At 45.6% G+C, this 19,447-nt stretch overlaps 5 protein-coding genes across 5 annotated transcripts; 3 read left to right on the forward strand and 2 right to left on the reverse strand.

Annotated features, from left to right (window-relative positions):
- Positions 1 to 416: 416 nt before the first annotated feature.
- On the reverse strand, positions 417 to 939 carry SERLADRAFT_393475 (uncharacterized protein; the record flags this gene model as incomplete). Its single annotated transcript, XM_007319988.1, has 1 exon — positions 417 to 939. A coding segment is annotated over one exon (156 nt), but the record flags the coding sequence as incomplete, so codon positions are not given.
- A 3,818-nt stretch (positions 940 to 4,757) lies between these two features.
- SERLADRAFT_393476 (uncharacterized protein) lies at positions 4,758 to 5,153 on the reverse strand (the record flags this gene model as incomplete). Its single annotated transcript, XM_007319989.1, has 1 exon — positions 4,758 to 5,153. One exon carries the CDS (start codon positions 5,104 to 5,106, stop codon positions 4,885 to 4,887), a length of 222 nt encoding a protein of 73 aa, XP_007320051.1.
- Positions 5,154 to 6,846: 1,693 nt separating this feature from the next.
- Positions 6,847 to 7,470, forward strand: SERLADRAFT_393477 (uncharacterized protein; the record flags this gene model as incomplete). Its single annotated transcript, XM_007319990.1, has 1 exon — positions 6,847 to 7,470. The coding sequence occupies one exon, from the start codon at positions 7,246 to 7,248 to the stop codon at positions 7,408 to 7,410; it is 165 nt and encodes a 54-aa protein (XP_007320052.1).
- A 1,673-nt stretch (positions 7,471 to 9,143) lies between these two features.
- On the forward strand, positions 9,144 to 11,387 carry SERLADRAFT_439577 (uncharacterized protein; the record flags this gene model as incomplete). The annotated part of the gene is made up of 5 exons (XM_007319991.1): positions 9,144 to 9,197; positions 10,040 to 10,201; positions 10,524 to 10,736; positions 10,788 to 10,914; positions 10,972 to 11,387. 5 exons carry the CDS (start codon positions 9,144 to 9,146, stop codon positions 11,385 to 11,387), a joined length of 972 nt encoding a protein of 323 aa, XP_007320053.1.
- Positions 11,388 to 12,153: 766 nt separating this feature from the next.
- Positions 12,154 to 12,348, forward strand: SERLADRAFT_393478 (uncharacterized protein; the record flags this gene model as incomplete). Its single annotated transcript, XM_007319992.1, has 2 exons — positions 12,154 to 12,171; positions 12,202 to 12,348. 2 exons carry the CDS (start codon positions 12,154 to 12,156, stop codon positions 12,346 to 12,348), a joined length of 165 nt encoding a protein of 54 aa, XP_007320054.1.
- Between the last annotated feature and the right edge of the window lie 7,099 nt (positions 12,349 to 19,447).

Raw genomic sequence — 19,447 nt, forward strand, 5'->3', positions numbered from 1 at the left:
CTTTACTTTATGGCTGTACAAACCTGTGACATTACTCACAGCATTCATTGTTCTATCCCTTTCTTTTCCTTTTTTTGACAATCTTATCCTGTACTACCTACACAGGATTTGTCAGCGTACATTCCTTCCTTCATATTCTTTCTCATTCTTTTTGCACAGCTATACTGTGCATAGCCTACTTCTCTTTTACTATATAAACCCCTGTATTTTACCTTGTAAAAAAAAAAAACAAGAACTCGATTCCAGACTTCTTCTCTAATCTTAAGTCCACTTCTTACTGCTACTTGTGATCCAATGTGGTCACTGTCAGGCAACAAATACGAAGCTATATAACAAAGCCCAATGTCTGGTCAAGTCCTTCCTTGAAGGCGGTGAATCAGAGTATGAGAATGAAGAGTATCGGTAAGAGCGCAAATCCAAACTAATATTGAACTGGAGAACAATACATCAAGTATGTACTTCTCTATATAGTGAACGACGATGGTCAGACCGAGAAAGGGGAGTACTGAGAAAGTGGTCTGACCAGCTAGCTAACCAATAAGAAAAAAGGAAGAAAGTGGTCCGATCTATCGTCTTTACTAATCGTACGAGAAAGCGTATTGGTAAGGGATGTACGATTGGCTGTATCAGTAAGCCCATGAGAAGGCGCTGACTCACAACCTTCTTCGCTTATCAATATTCCTCCGAAGTATTCCCAGACATAGCACTGGATCGTGACTATGTCATCTGGATATCTTCTCGAGGGTCGACAACGAGTCTACCTCGTCGTAGGTACGATAGAACGTGAGTGTGAAGAGAGAATAAGAAGAAAAATGATAAAAGTAATAAGACACCTGCTGTAATCTCTAGTCCAAGGGCAAGAGGAGTGACGGGGATTGAGTCTGCTAACCACGACATGACGGGAATGCGATAAGAAAAATCGATTCCTCACATTAGCTCCCCTTTTATAAGACTCGTGTCCTCATGAGTCCGGATGCGGCACTTTGGAACTTGTTACTAATCCAATCAAAGAGCATGGGAGGTTTGGAAGTGGCGGTGTAGTTTTCGTAAGGACGGAAGTGGAGAGAAGCGGTAATAATCCGAGGGGCGGCTGGATTTGTTTTATGGAAGGCGGCGAGTAAATCAGCGACATGCGTAAGATTGGTGTCGGGTTCCCAAGTTCGTTCGGAGACTGGATAACCATGCCAGTGAATGAGGTAGTCGAGTTTACTACCTTTCAGTTTGGTCGGTCTGGAAGCGATTATACTCTCTACTTCGTATTCGTCTATCCCTTCCACGATCTCGGGTGGTGGTCGCGAGGAAATTGGTTGATTGATGAATTTGGGAGCGTGGTATGGGGAGAGGATGGCTTCGTTGAACACGGGATGAATGGACTTCCAACTTTTAGGGATATCGAGTTGATAGGCGGAGGGTCCGACCTTTTGGGTGACTTTGAAAGGTCCGAAGCGTTTATCGTCTAATTTCTTCATTGGTCTATCCGTTGTGATGTTATGCCCTTCTAACCAGACTTTGTCGCCAGCTTGGTACTCCCGGGAGGGGGATTTCTTACGGTCGTAATACTTCTTCAGATTCTCGTTTGCTACCAGAAGGGAGGATTTCGTGATATCGTGGAGTTTTTTCATTTGTTCGCTAAATTCTGCTGCAGAAGCGGAGCGAGGGGATAACGTGGTGGTGATATTCGTTCTTGGGTGTAACCCATAGTTCAAAAAGAAGGGTGTTTGATTCGTTGCGGTATGGAGGTGGTTGTTGTATGTAAACTCAGCAATGGAGAGCCAGTCTGCCCAGTCATCTTGTCGATGATTTATAAAAACGCGGAGGTAGTGCTCTAGATCCTGGTTGATCCGTTCGGATTGTCCGTCTGTTTGAGGGTGATAGCCTGTAGAGAGGCCTGGTGTTATCCCCATTAGGTCGTAGAAGTCTTTTGTGAATCGAGACATGAATTGAGGACCTCGATCGGAGACGATCTTTTCAGGAATTCCGTGGAGTCGTATTACATTATCTCGGAGTTGACGTGCATAACCGGCCGAGTCGAGAGTGACGAAGGTGGGGACGAAATGGGCCATTTTACTAAATCGGTCAACAAAGACCTGAACGGCGGTGTAGCCCTTGGATTCCGGTAATGCGCCTATGAGATCGGTGGTGATAACCTGCCAAGGCCGATCTGGTATCGGGTTCGGGTGTAGAGGGGCGTTAGTCTTTGTCCGATGTGCCTTGGTGCGTTGACAACTCTCGCACCCTCGTACATACCGTCTGATATCTGTACGAAGACTCGGCCACCAGAGCTCTCGGTTCACTCGTTCAAACATCGTTCTTTCTCCTGGGTGCCCGGCTAGGGCTTCGTCGTGATGATCTTTCAATATTCGCGCCCTTAGTTCGTGATTTCGGGGAACGTATACTCGGTCAGCTAAAGGGATCGGGTAGGAACTCGTCGCGGACTCTCTTTTGATCCAGACGATCCTATCCTTCATCTTCCAGGTATCCGGCTTCTCTTTCAAGTTCTTCCTTACTACGTCGTCTTGTTTCTGGAAGCTTTGACGTATATCTGGTAGGTATCCTTCGTTGGTGTCAAGTAATTCGAAATGTACGTCTGGGAGAAGTATCTGATCTTCGTTATCGTTTGTGCCTTTAGGATGATCGATCCGTCTGCTTAACAGGTCGGCCTTCGTATTCTGATTTCCTTTGACGTGTTCCATCTTAAAATTATAATCTGCAAGCTGGGATGACCATCGAGCTTGGCGTCGATTGTATTTCTGCGGTTGACGGAAGTAGAGGAGGTTTTGGTGATCTGTGAAGATGGTGAAGGGGTGTTTCGATCCTACAAGGTGATGTCGCCATTCATCTAACGCCGTCATGACTGCGAGCATCTCTTTGTCGTAAATTTCATAGTTCCGTTCTGCAGGGGTAAGGGCTTTCGAGAGGAACGCTATGGGTCTGAATTTGTCGTTTTGTTTCTGGGATAGGACGGCTCCTACAGCGAAGTCAGAGGCGTCGGTTTCTAGTTTGAATGGGTCGTCGTCGTTTGGTATAGCAAGGGTGGGGGCAGTAGTAAGCGTTTTCTTCAACGTTTCAAAGGACGTCTCTTGTTCGTCTTTCCAGGTCCAGTCAACTTTTCCAGTGAGCACAGTGAGTGGTTTCGCAATTCGTCCGTAGTCTTTAACAAATCGTCGATAGAAATTGGAGAACCCTAAGAATGATTGGAGTTCCCTTTTGTTCTTTGGTGCGGGCCAGTCAGCGACCGCTGCGACTTTTAACGGATCCATACGGATAGTGTCTTTGGAGATGATCATGCCTAAGTACTCGACTTCCTGTTTCTCGAATTCGCACTTCTCTGGTTTAAGATACAACTGATTTTGTTGCAGGATACGGAGGACTTTGGTGACTATTTGACGATGTTCTTCGAGTGTTTCCGTGAAGATCATAATATCGTCTAAATATACAATAACTTTTCCTTCCGTGATCAGTTCTCTTAGGAGGTGGTCCATCATGGTCTGGAAGGTTGCTGGCGAGTTGGTAAGTCCGAAAAACATGACGAGGGGTTCGAACAGGCCGCGATTGGTCCTGAAAGCGGCCTTGTGTTCGTCTCCTTCTTGGATTCGGACGTTGTTGTATCCCCATCGTACGTCTAGTTTTGTGAAGTAATTGGCACCTTTGAGTTTATCGATAAGTTCGGATATGAGGGGGAGGGTGTAGCGATTCTTTATGGTAAGCTCATTCAGCTTGCGATAATCTTGGACAGGGCGTAGTGAGCCATCTTTCTTTTTGATAAAGAAGAATGGTGATGCGTAAGGTGATTTGGATACTCGAATTCGTCCACTTGTTAGATTTTCGTTAAGGAATTCGTCTAGATGGTGTTGTTCGTCTCGGCTAAGAGGGTACGTTTTACAGTCAAGACCATTAGCTTCGGGTATTAACTCGATTGCATGGTCCCAAGGACGTTTCGGGGGAAGTTTGTCGAATGATTCTTTGGTGAAAACGGGTTCGAATTCATGGTAGATTGGAGGAACGACATCTCGGAAAGTAAGCTTTGACTTTGCCTTTTCGGAGGATTCGGCGATTTGTTGACTTTTAGTGGCGAATGCGTTCAATTCTAGCTGTGTTATCTCCATAATTCGTGTTTCAAGATCGACGGCTAGAACTTTATCCCCTTCTTCAGGATGATACTCCGGATCATCAGCAGGGAAGGTAATCTTGTTGGTCCGCCAATCAATTGTTGGATTCGTCAGTATCAACCAGTCGTATCCAAGCAGTATGCGTGGTGAAAGTAGAGATGCTACGATGACATCTATCAAATGTTCTTTCCCTTTCACATTGATGTGAAGAGTGACATAGTGTGTTACTTTCTGGGATCGACCATCGGCTCCTGCAGCGTCAAGAGGGATGGGCAGAGGCGTAGTATTGAGGGTATACTTGTCAACCAGGCTTCGATCGATAACCGAGTTGGTGCAACCAGAGTCGATAAGGGTTGGGACGGTGAATGTCTGTCTGTCGTCTATGGTAGTGACTTGAGAAATGACGTGGAGGCTTCGTTTTGACGTAGGGTTGTGCGACGAGGTGTAAGCATGGATGCGTTCTATAATGTTCTCTTCGTCGTGGTTCTTTAGCATCTGTATCGCCTGCAGGGTGATATGCTCGTAGTGATCTTTATGGGCCCAGTTTCGTAACAGAGCTCTTGCTCTTTCTGGTTTCTGGTCTTTGATTCGTCTGGCCAACCATTCCGGTGAATGTGGCTTTGCGTAGGTTTCGGTTACAGCACGTAGATGTTGATCAACTCGTTTCATTGCAGTCGTTGGTAATATACGAGGGTTAATTACAACATTTCGGGTCAGAGAGTCCGTGCTTACTCCTGACCTTTCTGAAAATCCTTCGGGGGTGCTTCGATTTCTTTTAATGACGATGTAGTGGGAGTGTCTTTGGTTTCCTCCGTTTCCATATATCGTATTGCCATCTTTCCATGTGGGCAATTTCTAGCAATGTGGCCTCGTTCGCCACAGTTGTAACAAGTAACATTCGGGTTGGGCCGATGTTGTCTCTGCGTGTTGGAACTCCCAATCTCCATAGGTACACCTGATCCTCCAAACGTTCCTGCTGTGTTTGGATGGACTGCATTCTGGGGCGGTGGTCTATGAGATGGAGTATAATACGGTCGCTGTTGGATATATTGTGGTCTTCGCGTCTCTGTTCGCGGTACTGTCTGTCGATACTGTGGCGGAGGGTAGTCTCGGTTCTGCTGATAGCGCGGTTGATATCGTTGGTACTGAGTTGGCAGCCTCTGTTGAGGTGGTTTATCTCTCCTCCTTTCCAGATTAAGCTCTTCATTTCGCTGTTCCCATTTCCTTGCTGCTGCCTTCCACTCTAAGTACGTGGTGGGTAGGTTTTCCTGTTGCGAGATACGATCACGAAGGAATTGAGAGAGGTTGCGGCGAAGGATACTGTGAATGAACGGATAACTTTCATCTGCGTCTGGTGGTAATCCTGCTTCCATGAGTTTGGATTCGAGTCCTCCAAAATATGCGTCTACCGTCATCTCTCGCTGTTCGTAATCGTGAAGGGCAATCTCTGCTTTCAACTTGAGATGGGGGTCCAAGAATTCGTTATCTAACTCCTTGATGAATTCTGAGATAGTTCCCCAATTTCGCGGTGCAAATAGGTCTCCTAGCACTGCGGTTTTGTTGTTGAAATTCGCCTTCCATGTATGACAGGCGTCATTGGCTTTATCGGACGAGATCCGGGATAGTGCAAAGAGGATTTTGGAGGAGTTGGTTTGGAAACTTCTGGGATAGGCGAAAAAGTAGTTTGCTAAAGCGTTCTTCCAGTCAACGTATGTTTCCTTTTTACCGATGAATTCGAATGGAGGAGTGGCAAGGACAGCTTTACTTCCTTGATTTGTTTCGTCGGCCATTGCTGCTGCTAGATCAGGTTCAAGGTCCAAAGATTCCTGATCGAACCAATCGTCGGGTTGGTTTTCGGGTTCCGGAGTTGAAGGTGGGGGAGGAAAGTTTTCTGGTCCTGCTGATTGATACAGATCGTCTGGTTCTAGAGCTTCAGCAGCAGCTCCTAGAGATTGTGGGGGAGGTGTGTCGGGAGTGACCAGAGGACGGGGTTCTCGATAAGGCTCCAGATTTTCAACGGGTTAGATAACGGGTTTAGATAACAAGTCTTTCTAGATAACTGGTCCTTTTTATTTACTCAAAGTCTGGGTCAAACGTAAAATTACTAGGGAAGTCTCCTCCTTCTGCTTCTCGGGGTCTCCAGTATTCTACGCTTTGAATAGACTCTTCACTTTCCGACTCGGTTTCGCTGCTAGATTCTCCTCCAAGTATATCTGTTAATGAACTTCCTGTTTCTCGTTCTATCCTTTCTGCGCAAGGTGCAAAAAGTTGTTCAACCGACGGGATGAGCGGTGCTTCTCCTCTCCGACCTTGGTAGGTGTAAGAGTATTGCGAATAGATACGAGTTCGTGAGCTATGGTTGATAACGGCCCAGAAATCGCTTTGGAGTACTGTAACAATGAAACGTTCGGGGTGGTCAGATTGTTGGTTAACAACGAATGGAGTGAGGATTTCCAGGATCCAGTAATATTCGTCGACGTATTCTGAAACGTGTCGAATGTTGTCGATTTCGGTCGTGTAGTCTTCTCCGTCACGGGATTTCCTCTGAGCAGTTGCGATGAGCTGATCAAATCGTGCTAACGCAGCAACAACTCGTCGAATATGATCTTTAGTAGAGGGCGTGACAATGATAATGGAAGTGCTGTGTTGAAGACCAAACCGCGGCCCGAATGCGTCAAGATCGTGGACTTCAGGGAGGTAGAGAGTTCGGCGAAGTCGTGTCAGATATTGGACAATAGAAAGGTGGTCTAGATGATTGCCGATGCAGAAGTACTGGATGGGTTGGTAACTGACAGGAGAGGCGGAGTAGGTGTCGTAGTAGTCAGATGTAAAAAATGAGGACGGGATATCGTAGGTAGGTTCCTCGTTAGGCCTCTTCCTTAACACAATGCCACAAAGCAAGGTGTGTTCGAAATCGTAAGGGAGGAGGCGGCTGGGTATGTCTGGAAAAATGAGAGGGCGGATTCGATAAAGATCGAGAAGATCTGGGACGTGGCTCTGCGAAATAAGTTGCAGGTTTCGTTCTTGTACGTTGGCTATTCCTTTCAAAAGCTTAACCCTCTGAGTGTTCTCGTAACTCGGGCGTACTAGGCTTTCGAAGTAATCTATCAACGGAATTTGTTCGTGCCGCAGGGATATGAAGATTAAAAGTTCTCTCCGTGCTCTGTCGGAGATGTTGGAGTATCTCCTCGAGACTGCGAGAATTTCTCCTACAGATGGCGGAATGGTAAAAAATGGATTGGGTGAGAGCGAGTGCGTCGTTTATGTCGAGGATGATATCCTCGATCGGATCAATTGGTGAAGACGAAGCAGAGGAGTCTTGATACAACTCAGTGATCTGTTCGACCGTTCCTTCCACGTCTGGAGTATGGGCTTCGGTAGGGACGGGGAGGACCGGGAGCTGTTTGTTGAGAGTTGCGAGGAAATCTCTCTGGTGTCTGCGGTCCGCTTCTGATACCCACTCTTCTGAGAGCCGTTGGGAGGTAGACACGATGGAGGTAGACGACGTCGCTGACGAGTCCGGTTTGTAGGTATCTGATGATGGCAAAGAACGCAAAGAATTGGACGAGAGCGGTGATGGCAGAGAAGGCGTCCAGTTTGAGAAGACTGAACGACAATAGGTGTAATAGGGTGGATAGTGAGAGGTTGATGACGATAGTGAGGAGAGGGATAGGGATGGTAGAGAGGTGGAGAAGGTGATGATGAAGGTTTAGACCGGTGCAGTGGCAACGACAGTCTTTTTCAGGGTGTAGGGAAACGGTTTTCCAAAGAGGGGCTCTGGAAAAGGATTCGAGGTAGGTGAGTTCAATATTTTGTCAGGCAACAAATACGAAGCTATATAACAAAGCCCAATGTCTGGTCAAGTCCTTCCTTGAAGGCGGTGAATCAGAGTATGAGAATGAAGAGTATCGGTAAGAGCGCAAATCCAAACTAATATTGAACTGGAGAACAATACATCAAGTATGTACTTCTCTATATAGTGAACGACGATGGTCAGACCGAGAAAGGGGAGTACTGAGAAAGTGGTCTGACCAGCTAGCTAACCAATAAGAAAAAAGGAAGAAAGTGGTCCGATCTATCGTCTTTACTAATCGTACGAGAAAGCGTATTGGTAAGGGATGTACGATTGGCTGTATCAGTAAGCCCATGAGAAGGCGCTGACTCACAACCTTCTTCGCTTATCAATATTCCTCCGAAGTATTCCCAGACATAGCACTGGATCGTGACTATGTCATCTGGATATCTTCTCGAGGGTCGACAACGAGTCTACCTCGTCGTAGGTACGATAGAACGTGAGTGTGAAGAGAGAATAAGAAGAAAAATGATAAAAGTAATAAGACACCTGCTGTAATCTCTAGTCCAAGGGCAAGAGGAGTGACGGGGATTGAGTCTGCTAACCACGACATGACGGGAATGCGATAAGAAAAATCGATTCCTCACAGTCACAACACTTCCCACTTCTACCACTGTTAACTGCTGTCATCGTCACTCGTCACTTTTGAAAGTGATTGTCATCCCCTTCGATTAGAGTCCTTCTGAGCACTACAGTTTGTGCGTCAGGAGCCTGCTATCACTGGGAACCTCGTCACCTCGTCATCCTCGTTGTTCTCAAACCTACCTTGTGCTACGATTAGCAAGGTAGTGCTCGTCTATACTCGCCACAAACCCCCTATCTTTCTATAAATTCAACTATCCCTCCTCCTTAAAACCCACACTCATACACCACTGGGTTTTACTTTGAAGGATCTTTATACGTACCACCCCACGAACAACCAGACCACTCCACTGTTCTAGGAGGCAAAGCCCATAAACAAGTTCCGTGGAATCTGGGAGGATTGTGTGTTAGTTTGTTTTGTGTGTGGTTTTCTAACAACAGTTCTCATCATCGACACCGGTGGAGGGGTTGTCGCCTTACACTTCCCTTTTGGATCCATAGGATGCATGAAACCTGGAACAGTGGCCTGTGGAGCAGGCTGCGCGACTTCAGTGGCGGGCATGGTGTAAGGACCATTTCATCATTTTCTTATCTTCGCTATGTCTTGGTTCTCAAACACTTTTCCCGTTACACCTCTGGCTCTAGGGCTAGAGGTATCCTTTGCCGTTTTACTTCTCATAGCCCTCACAGGCTTTCTTAACCATCACTACCATTTTATATCACAGATCAGAGACTGGGTATCGCTCCCAGCCAGCCAGCACACTGGGTAGGGACTGGTAGTAGGCATCTTGCCAACCAGCTCCAAGCCCCGGTAAAGCCTGGTTATACTAATAAACACCTTATTCAGGATCGTACCTCATTATGAGGATACGGTTCCTGAACACGCGTGACAATCCTCTATTATTAGTACAAATCTCTCACCTGCTGATTAATCAAGTTAAAAGTCGTACAATAGTTACTCTCCCTTTTTCTTATTGGTCGATTGATTCCTCAGACCACTTTTCGTATATTCTCCTTTCGGTCTGAGGAACGAACAGTTCACTATATAAAGCCTTACCTATTCATGTATGGCTCCTTAGTTTTCTATTACTGAATTTGCCCGCTTTACTCCTCAACAAGAACCTTTGAAGCTTACCTCTCCAAAGTCCTCTACTCGCTATATTTGCTAGCGTCTGTCGACCTCAAGCTCATTGAACCTCTTACTCACTGCAAGTGCAGAAGGAGATAGGTTTCGTTTTTGTTATAGTTTATCGTTGCCTCACAAAATAAAAAACTCACTCTACAATCCGTTCACAGCGCACCATCTCGCTTGAACCCATTATAGCCCTAACCTACCTTTTCCTTCATCCCTCGGACGTGCTGTCATTCACCGTCCTCCTATCCATCCAAAAACATCCACTTGCCTTCTAGCTAAGCTAGCTAGTTGTCCTCTCCAACATTCCCACCCACCTCGAAGTAATACTCTTACTTGTTCTTGCTCAAGTCCTCACCCTAGCCGTCGTCTTTGATCACTTCTACAATCGTCAAAGTGTCGAACATCAGAGAGAGCCTAGTAACGGACGAAGAACGCCGTTCACTCGAGGAATTCCACCGCGCCCTCAACAACCGAGACCTCCACGTTGCAGTACCTGTCAACGCTGCCACGGACCCCCAGCCTGTTAGTTTTGGTGATTCTGCACCTTTGTGCTACCTATATATTTTCATTCCTTTCTCTATCTATTCTTCTATCATTCACTATTGATTGTGTTCTCTATTATTTCGCCTTTGTGGCTGCTTTGTTTACCTTTGTTTACAAAACTTCGGACAGTATTGCAGAGTCCAATGCTTCCTATTCTCTAGTTACTCACATTGGACTCTAGGTACTGTATACCTGTCATACTCTCTAATAATAAAGTTACTCACATTGGACTCTAGTTCCAGTCCCTGATTGCTCTCAGCAAGTAGCTAGACACTTCCTTCAAGCTTTGTTCTTAATACAGCCTGCCCACAGCGACACAGAAATTGAGTACTACGAAGACTCATCAGCCGCCTCTTCCCCCATCTCTGAACTAGAAGGACTAGTTCTAGCCGTTGACGATTTAGCATTCGAAATCTCCCAACTCCGCCAATACGTCGCGCTTACTCGTGAACGCATCCGCAGCTGCTCGAACCTGCTTTTGGGAATCCGATCAAGCATCCAGAGAATTGTTCAGGTTCAATTCGATACACCTAGAGCACCTACCGATCAAAGTCTATGAACAGAGAATTCTAGAACCCCCTCACCAGATGAAGCAACCTCGAACTTGGACAGTAACTCTACCACTAGCTCACAGGTAGAAAGAGATTTGGAAGAAGAAGAAAATGTTTTTGGATTTACTTCTAACGATTGGAGTGACGAGTTTGATTACGATTCAAATTAAATAAACCTCGTTTCAAAAACTTCAAAAGTGTTTTCCGAATACCGAAACCCAAAGCCGTCCATAGAACCGGAGACTCCGCCCAGACAAACCCTACCGCTACCACCTACACGCCCACCTCCACCTCCAATTCCTCCAAAACCCTCATCCATGTCTAATCCCACGCAGTTACACGGCAAAGTAACTCTCGCAGCAGAACCCTTCGAATTCAGAGGAGAGAAGGAACAATTCATAGCATGGCGCCAAGCACTACAGTTGTACTTAACCGCCTACGCATCCTACTTTCCAGACGAGAAGACGAAGCTCATCTACCTCCTGTCCAAAATCAGCGACCAAGGAACGTCGACAGTAAAAGCTTGGAAAGAGAACGTGCTTACCAAAGCTCTCGACGCAACTACCCCCGGCAACTACCCCCATATGGCCAACTCTCTCGACCGTCCTAACTGATCTAGCCCAAGTATTTGGGAATCCAAACGAAAGATCACAGGCGGTAAACGAGATCGAAATATACAAACAGGAGAATAAGCATTGTAACAAATTCTTTAGCCACTTCACAACGCTCATGGACAAGGCCGGATATGACACTACCACTCATTTCGACGTGATCAATCGCATTCTCAAAAAGAACCTTCACTCTTGAATCTGCAATTTTGTCATCATCCAGAAAGACCTACCGAAAATATATGCTGAGTGGAAAACGCAAGCCTACGCATGGGAGGCAAGGAGAGAAGAGTTCCAGTTAGACAAAAGACAAAAGAGAGAAGTCACGCAGCCGTCACAACCTATCTACAGACAACAGACGTATATGCACCAGCATGTGCAACAGCCGCAGCCACAGCAGATGGCAAAAACCCAGACAAATCAGTATGCAAGAAGGTTCGAGGATCAACCTCAGAGAGGTGTATTCCCCGGATAAGGCGTATTCATGGATACAGACCAACAGAGTCGGTTCAGATTATGTTATGGATGTGGCCAGCCGGGTCATATACCCATGGATACAGACCAACAGAGTCGGTTCAGATTATGTTATGGATGTGGCCAGCCGGGTCATATCGCAAGAAACTGCCCTCTGAAGAAAGTTGCAGCTAGAGAAGCAACCACAACCCAGGAGGAGACAAAGACGAAGGATTTTCTCAAAGGTCAGGAGTAAGCACGGACTCTCTGACCAGTAAGCACGGTTCGGAAAATGTATTTGTAACTGATAAATCAAAACATGTTTCCCAAAACCTACGTGCCGAGAAATACGCTAAGCCACATTTAGCGGAATGGTTGGCTCGACGAATTAAAGACCAGAAAGAAGAAAGAGCCAAAGCATTGGTTCGGAACTGGGCCTCGCCCCAGTGTTACCCACATATCACGATGGATACAATCAACTTGCTCAAGCAACACGATGAAGATTACATCGTAGAACAGTTGAATGTGATCAAAGATTTCGCATCCCTCCCCCCATCTCATCAACGCAAACTCTCGCTACAATGCCAATTATCCACCATCGACGATCACCAGACGCATGTCATACCAGTTTTAATAGATTCGGGATGCACAGATTCCATCATTGACGAAGCCTTTGTTCGGCAACACAACATTTCCACAAAACCACTTCCAACTCGTGTTATTGTTTCAAACGCAGATGGAACCAAAAATCGCACTGGACCTCTGACAGAATATGTGACACTTCGCCTAACTGTGGCTGGTCGCACAGAATTAATGGACTTCCTGGTTACTGGACAGAGGGAGACCAGAATTTTATTAGGACACGACTGGCTACGACGCACGAATCCCAACATCAACTGGCAAACCAACACCATCACGTACCCTTCTGATGATACGGAGTATCACCCTGAAGACGGAGATAGAGTCATCGCTGTAGACTTACAGAGCAGGATTGACAAAATTTCCGTTGAAAGCAACGTATCTCAGACCAAAAGCCAACAGATTGCAGAAGAATCAGAACGAGCAAAGTCAACACTCACGTTCAGAGACGTGGTTCCCCCGTTTTATCATCGTTTTGAGCCAGTATTCACGAAAGCATCATTTGACAAACTACCCCCACAACGGGTCTGGGACCACGCAATTGAACTTCTGCCGGAAGCCAAAGGTCTAGACTGTAAAACGTATCCATTTAACCGCGATGAACAAATCCATCTTGACGAATTCTTAAAAAAAAACCTGGAGACAGGGAGGATTAGAGTGTCAAAATCCCCTTATGCATCCCCGTTCTTCTTTATCAAGAAAAAAGACGGATCTCTCAGACCGGTACAAGACTATCGGAAACTTAACGCCCTTACGATCAAAAACCGATACACATTACCCCTCATTTCAGAATTAATAAATTGGCTCAAAGGTGCTAAATTCTTCACCAAGCTAGATGTCCGTTGGGGATATAACAATGTTCGAATCAAAGAAGGAGATGAGCACAAAGCCGCCTTCAGAACTAACAGAGGACTGTTCGAACCTCTAATTATGTTCTTGGGACTAACGAACTCCCCAGCCACCTTTCAAACAATGATGGACCGACTTCTCCGAGACCTGATAAACGAAGGATCTGTTATTGTATACCTTGATGACATCATGATATTCACGGATTCGCTAGAAGAACATAGGAAGATCGTATCCAAAGTTCTTCAGATACTTGCAGACAATCAGTTATATCTCAAACCAGAGAAATGCGAGTTCGAAAAGAAAGAGGTTGAGTATCTAGGAATGATCATCTCCCATGACACGATTTGCATGGACCCACTGAAGGTACAAGCAGTCGCAGAATGGCCGATACCACGTACAAAGAAGGAGTTACAGTTGTTCCTAGGATTTTTGAACTTCTACAGATAGTTTATCAAGGACTATGGAAAAATTGCCAAACCACTGATGATTCTCACCGGAAAGGTAGACTGGGAATGGGCTGAAGACCAACAACAAGCATTTGACGCTCTCAAAAAGACAATCACCACTTTGCCCACTCTCGCAATCCCTAACGATGAGGATCCATTCAAAGTTGAATGTGACGCCTCCAACTACGCCACAGGAGCAGTGTTATCCCAGCAGCAAGAAGGGAAATGGAGACCAGTCATATTCCTGTCAAAGTCAATGAACCCTGCAGAGAGAAATTACGCTATCTGGGATAAAGAGATGTTAGCGGTAATGCATGCATTAGAAGAATGGAGACATCTCCTCATGGGAGCTAAACACCAGTTCACCATATTCACCGACCATCAGAACCTTACCTACTTCCGAGACCCCCAGAAAGTAAACAGACGACAGGCTAGGTGGATGGACACGCTAGCCAGATACGATTTCAAGTTAGAGCATGTAAAAGGCTCGGCAAACACGAAAGCGGACCTACTTAGTCGAAGAGTAGACCATCCGAGAGGCGAGAGAGACAATGAAGGACAGGTCCTTCTACCTCAGCTCGCGGAAGCAAACATTTATACTATGGAGGACGTGTTAGAAGAACACTACCTGGACGAGCTGCTAGCTTCGCAGCACAATCTAGATGATTACGTGGTAAAGAAGTTAAAGGACGATCCAAAGATTTGGAAGAAACGAGACAGAATCATCTGGATAGGAAACGAGAAAGAAGACGAATTGACATTAGGGTCATTCAGAAACAACATCTACGTACCCAAGGACCCAAAGTTGAGGGCACGTATTATCGAAGAAGAACACGACACCAGCCTCAGTGGACATCCAGGCGAAAGAAAGACGTACAAAGGAGTAAACCGATCTTTCTGGTGGCCTAGCCTTAGGAGAGATGTCAGGAAATATGTCGCAGGATGTGAGATATGTCAAAGAACAAAATCGCATCGTCAAAAGCCGCATGCTCCCCTCCATCCGAACCCAATCCCTGATCGTCCTTGGCAGATAATCACGATGGATCTTATCGGAGCATTACCTGAGTCAAACGGATACGATGCAATCCAAGTCTTTGTTGACAGATTCTCAAAATGGCTCACTTCGTACCCACACATGTCACGCTCGACTCACTAGGCTACGCCAAACAATTACGAGATTCAGTCATACGGTTACATGGAATCCCGAAAAAATGATATCCGACAAAGGACCTCAGTTCATGTCAAATTTCACCAAAGACTTCTACCAATCTCTCGGGATTGAGCCTGGTCTATCAATGGGTTACCACCCTCAAACTGACGGCCAATCTGAACGAATAAACCAGGACCTGGAACATTACCTGCGCACGTTCATCAACCACCGACAGGATGACTGGGCCGATTGGTTAGCAATCGCGGAATTTACATACAACAATCACCTCCACTCCGCAACCAATCAGACCCCCTTCTTCGTAAATTATGGTTCTCACCCTCGTAAAGGGACTGGTCAAAAGCCTTCCGGACGCTCGCAAGCTGCCGAAGTCTTCGCAACTTCTATGACAAAATTACATGAGCAGACCCGGCAATCATTGCTGCTCGCTAATCAGAATCTTAAGAAGTATTACGACCAAAAACGCACGGAAGCACGAGAGTATCAAAAGGGAGATAAGGTGTGGTTAGAAGGTACTCATATTTCCACCGATCGGCCGATGAAGAAGCTAGACGATAAGCAATTTGGCCCATTTACGGTGAAAGCAAAGGTCGGCCCATCCGCTTATCTCCTTGATGTCCCTAGATCATGGAAGGCGATCCATCCCGTATTCAACGAAATACTACTGTCACCGTATCACACGCCGGAATTTCCTAACCAACCTTGTACCTCGAAACCTCTGCCAATCCAAGTTGATGGTGCAGTCGAATACGAAGCCAAAGAAATCATTGCTTCGCAACCCACTAAACTAAAAGGGGTCAAGCTTGATTACTTCGTCCATTGGAAGGGATACCCGATCACGGAAAGGACGTGGGAACCCGATCATCACCTAAAAAATTCTCCCTTGCTTGTCACCACCTTTCATCGCAAACACCCTGCCGCCCCGCGCGTAATCACCTCTGCAGCCTTACAATTCCGCCCTTACAAAAATTTCACCACTACCACCAAAAAACCCCGCCTCTTCGACTGGATCACAAACCGCTTCATGGATTGCGGCGCTAAGATTCTTGGGACAAGAATATAAAAAGGGGGGGTAATGTAAGGACCATTTCATTATTTTCTTACCTTTGCTATGTCTTGGTTCTCGAACGCTTTTCCCGTTACACCTCTGGCTCTAGGGCTAGAGGTATCCTTTGCTGTTCTACTTCTCATAGCCCTCACAGGCTTTCTTAACCATCACTACCATTTTATATCACAGATCAGAGACTGGGTATCGCTCCCAGCCAGCCAGCACACTGGGTAGGGACTGGTAGTAGGCATCTTGCCAACCAGCTCCAAGCCCCCATAAAGCCTGGTTATACTAATAAACACTTTATTCAGGATCGTACCTCATTATGAGGATACGGTTCCTGAACACGCGTGACAATCCTCTATTATTAGTACAAATCTCTCACCTGCTGATTAATCAAGTTAAAAGTCGTACAATAGTTACTCTCCCTTTTTCTTATTGGTCGATTGATTCCTCAGACCACTTTTCGTATATTCTCCTTTCGGTCTGAGGAACGAACAGTTCACTATATAAAGCCTTACCTATTCATGTATGGCTCCTTAGTTTTCTATTACTGAATTTACCCGCTTTACTCCTCAACAAGAACCTTTGAAGCTTACCTCTCCAAAGTCCTCTACTCGCTATATTTGCTAGCGTCTGTCGACCTCAAGCTCATTGAACCTCTTACTCACTGCAAGTGCAGAAGGAGATAGGTTTCATTTTTGTTATAGTTTATCATTGCCTCACACATGGGGGGTGTGGGGATTGATACTTCAGCACCAGGTGTGCTATTGCTATTGAATAAGGCTACCTGTGCCGTGTGTTGTGTAGGAAGTGCGGCCATGCTTTGCAATATAACCTGGTATGCACGGGTGCTCTTTTTTGGGGGTGCTGATGCGATAGTCCACCTACAGTGTTTATGAATAAAGGCATGACAAAACCGGATAAACCCGGTCTCTGCCAAAACAGCCATTGTTCTCCATGGAGTACAGCCACCACCCCATGGAGTCACCATTGTTCTCCTAGGAGTCATTATACTGTAGCAAGTAGCACCTCCGACTATAAGTAATAGGGGGTTTAGTATAGAAATACCTCAGTCATTTCTATAGCCTCTTGGGCAGCGGCTGAGGTATGTTACGTTACATTTATTAGAGATCACCTTAAACTAACATTTATTGTAGTTTCACTTAGGTAAATAATAAAGTCATTTCTATAGCCTCTTGGGCAGCGGCTGAGTTTTACTTAGTTTTATTAGGTTATGAGCCCTAGTGCACAAAAGCTACGCAGGAAATAATTCTTATTTGAAACGGCAACCTCGGAACCATGACCACAGCACATGATGCATCCGCATGTCCAGTTCTCACTGGACCCAACAATTTTCAGATATGGAAACTCCAGATCATCTCCAAGCTACGTCGGGAAAAATTTCTCCGGGTTGTTACTGGAGAGGAGCTTAAGCCCTCACCAGGAAAACCTACCTCCTTGGAGGATCCTGAAATCACCTGGATACTTAAGGATGCACATGGAATCATCCAGGACCACATCTCTGATGCCCTCCTAATGAGGACTAGAGACCTCACCAACTCCAAGGAGTTATTTGATAAACTTGTCTCACTCTATCAGACGTCCAACATTGCCTTAGCCTTCTATTCATTCCAGCAACTCACCAAATTGTCCTGGGATGGGACATCACCTATCCAGGACCACATTGCAAAAATCCGGACAATTGATTCACACCTCTCCGGAATGAAACTAGGAGTTGATACCAAACTCATGGTCTTCGCTCTTCTCCAATCTCTCCCATGCACTCCTGAATGGCAAATATTTCAGTCATCGGTAATCAACACGATTGAAGAAATAAACTTACCTTTGATGCAGTTGAGATCTGGATCACTGCAGAAGTTGCACGACAGTCAGGAGGTTCCGAATCAGCACTCAAATCCGAGGAGAAGTGGTGTGACTTCCACAAAACCAAATCATAAAACACCTTGGAGTGTTGAACACTTCAGTCAGCTGGAAATGGTCAAAAGAAGAAGGGAAATGAAAGACACAAGGATAAAGGAAAAGGGAAGGAAAAGGCAAATACAGCGGAACAATCATCTGGATCTGACTCCAAGGAGGAACAGAGTCATATTGCATTGGAACATGTACATATTTCCAAGCCCCTTGCTAAACACATTCAAGTTTACCTTGTGTCAGAACCCGACAAGACCAAAACAACAATTATTATTGACTCCGGAGCAACATCTCACATGGTCCCTCACCGCTCCTGGTTTGAGCCAGGAACATACCATGTTCTGCATTCTCCGAGGGCAATCAGTTTTGGGGATGAATCCTCTGTAAATGCCATTGGAATTGGAACAGTAATCCTACAAGCAACTGTTGGCAAAAAAGACTACAATACTGCACTGTCAAATGCCTTACTTGTGCCAAAATTCACTTTAGCACTCGTCTCTGTCCACAAATTGTCTAAAACAGGGTTATCAACACTTTTCCCAGCAGGGTCAAATGCTTGTGAAGTTCGGAAAAAGAAGGAACTTATCCTCACTGCCTTACACAAGCGAGGACTTTATCACATCCAAGCAAAACCTGAAATTAACCTGGAGTCAGCTTTTGCAGCACTAGATGTAAATTTATTGCACAGGAGAATGGGACACATTGGAATAGACTGCTTGTAATGAATGGTTATAAAAGGACAGCTCCAGGACATAGACACCCTTATCGGAACCCCGGGGTTTTGTGAACCTTGTGCTTTAGGAAAGATGAAGAAATTACCTTTCATGTCCACTGGAGGAAACTGAGACAAGCGCCCCATACAAATTGTGCACACAGATGTTGGAGGACCAATCAAACCAATCTCCAGGGAGGGTTTTTGGTACTGGATTATCATTGTAGATGATTTCTCCAAATTTCCATGGATATATTCTCTAAAACACAAAAGTGAAGCACTGGAACAATACAAGCAATGAAAAGAAGATGCTCAAACATTCTTCCGAACTCATTTGGGAGAAGAGAACTTCACTCCACTGTACACAGAATTCCTCCGGAGAAATGGGGGAGGAGAATATACTGGCAATGCATTCAAAAATCAACTCCGAGGAGATGGTGTCCTCCAAAAAACTACAGCTGCAGATACTCCGGAACAAAATGGCATTGCAGAACGCATGAATCAGACATTAGCTACATTAGCAACCACTATGCTCCATGATTCCAAGCTCCCAAAGTCATTCTGGGTAGATGCCATGCAAATAGCTGCATATATCACAGCACACAACCCAGCATCAGGACTCCATGGAAAGACCCCATATGAAATATTGTTTAAAAGGAGAGTTGATCCAACTTTATTTTGCCCTTTCGGATGCCAAGCATATGCCTTGATTCTGAAGGACAAAAGGCAAGGGAAGTTCTACTCCAAGGGACACAAAACCATAATGATCGGCTACACACATGGAAAGCAAGTCTACAAACTCCTAGATACTGAAGA

This window comes from Serpula lacrymans, assembly GCF_000218685.1.
Source record: "Serpula lacrymans var. lacrymans S7.9 unplaced genomic scaffold SERLAscaffold_9, whole genome shotgun sequence".
Lineage (NCBI taxonomy): Eukaryota > Fungi > Basidiomycota > Agaricomycetes > Boletales > Serpulaceae > Serpula > Serpula lacrymans.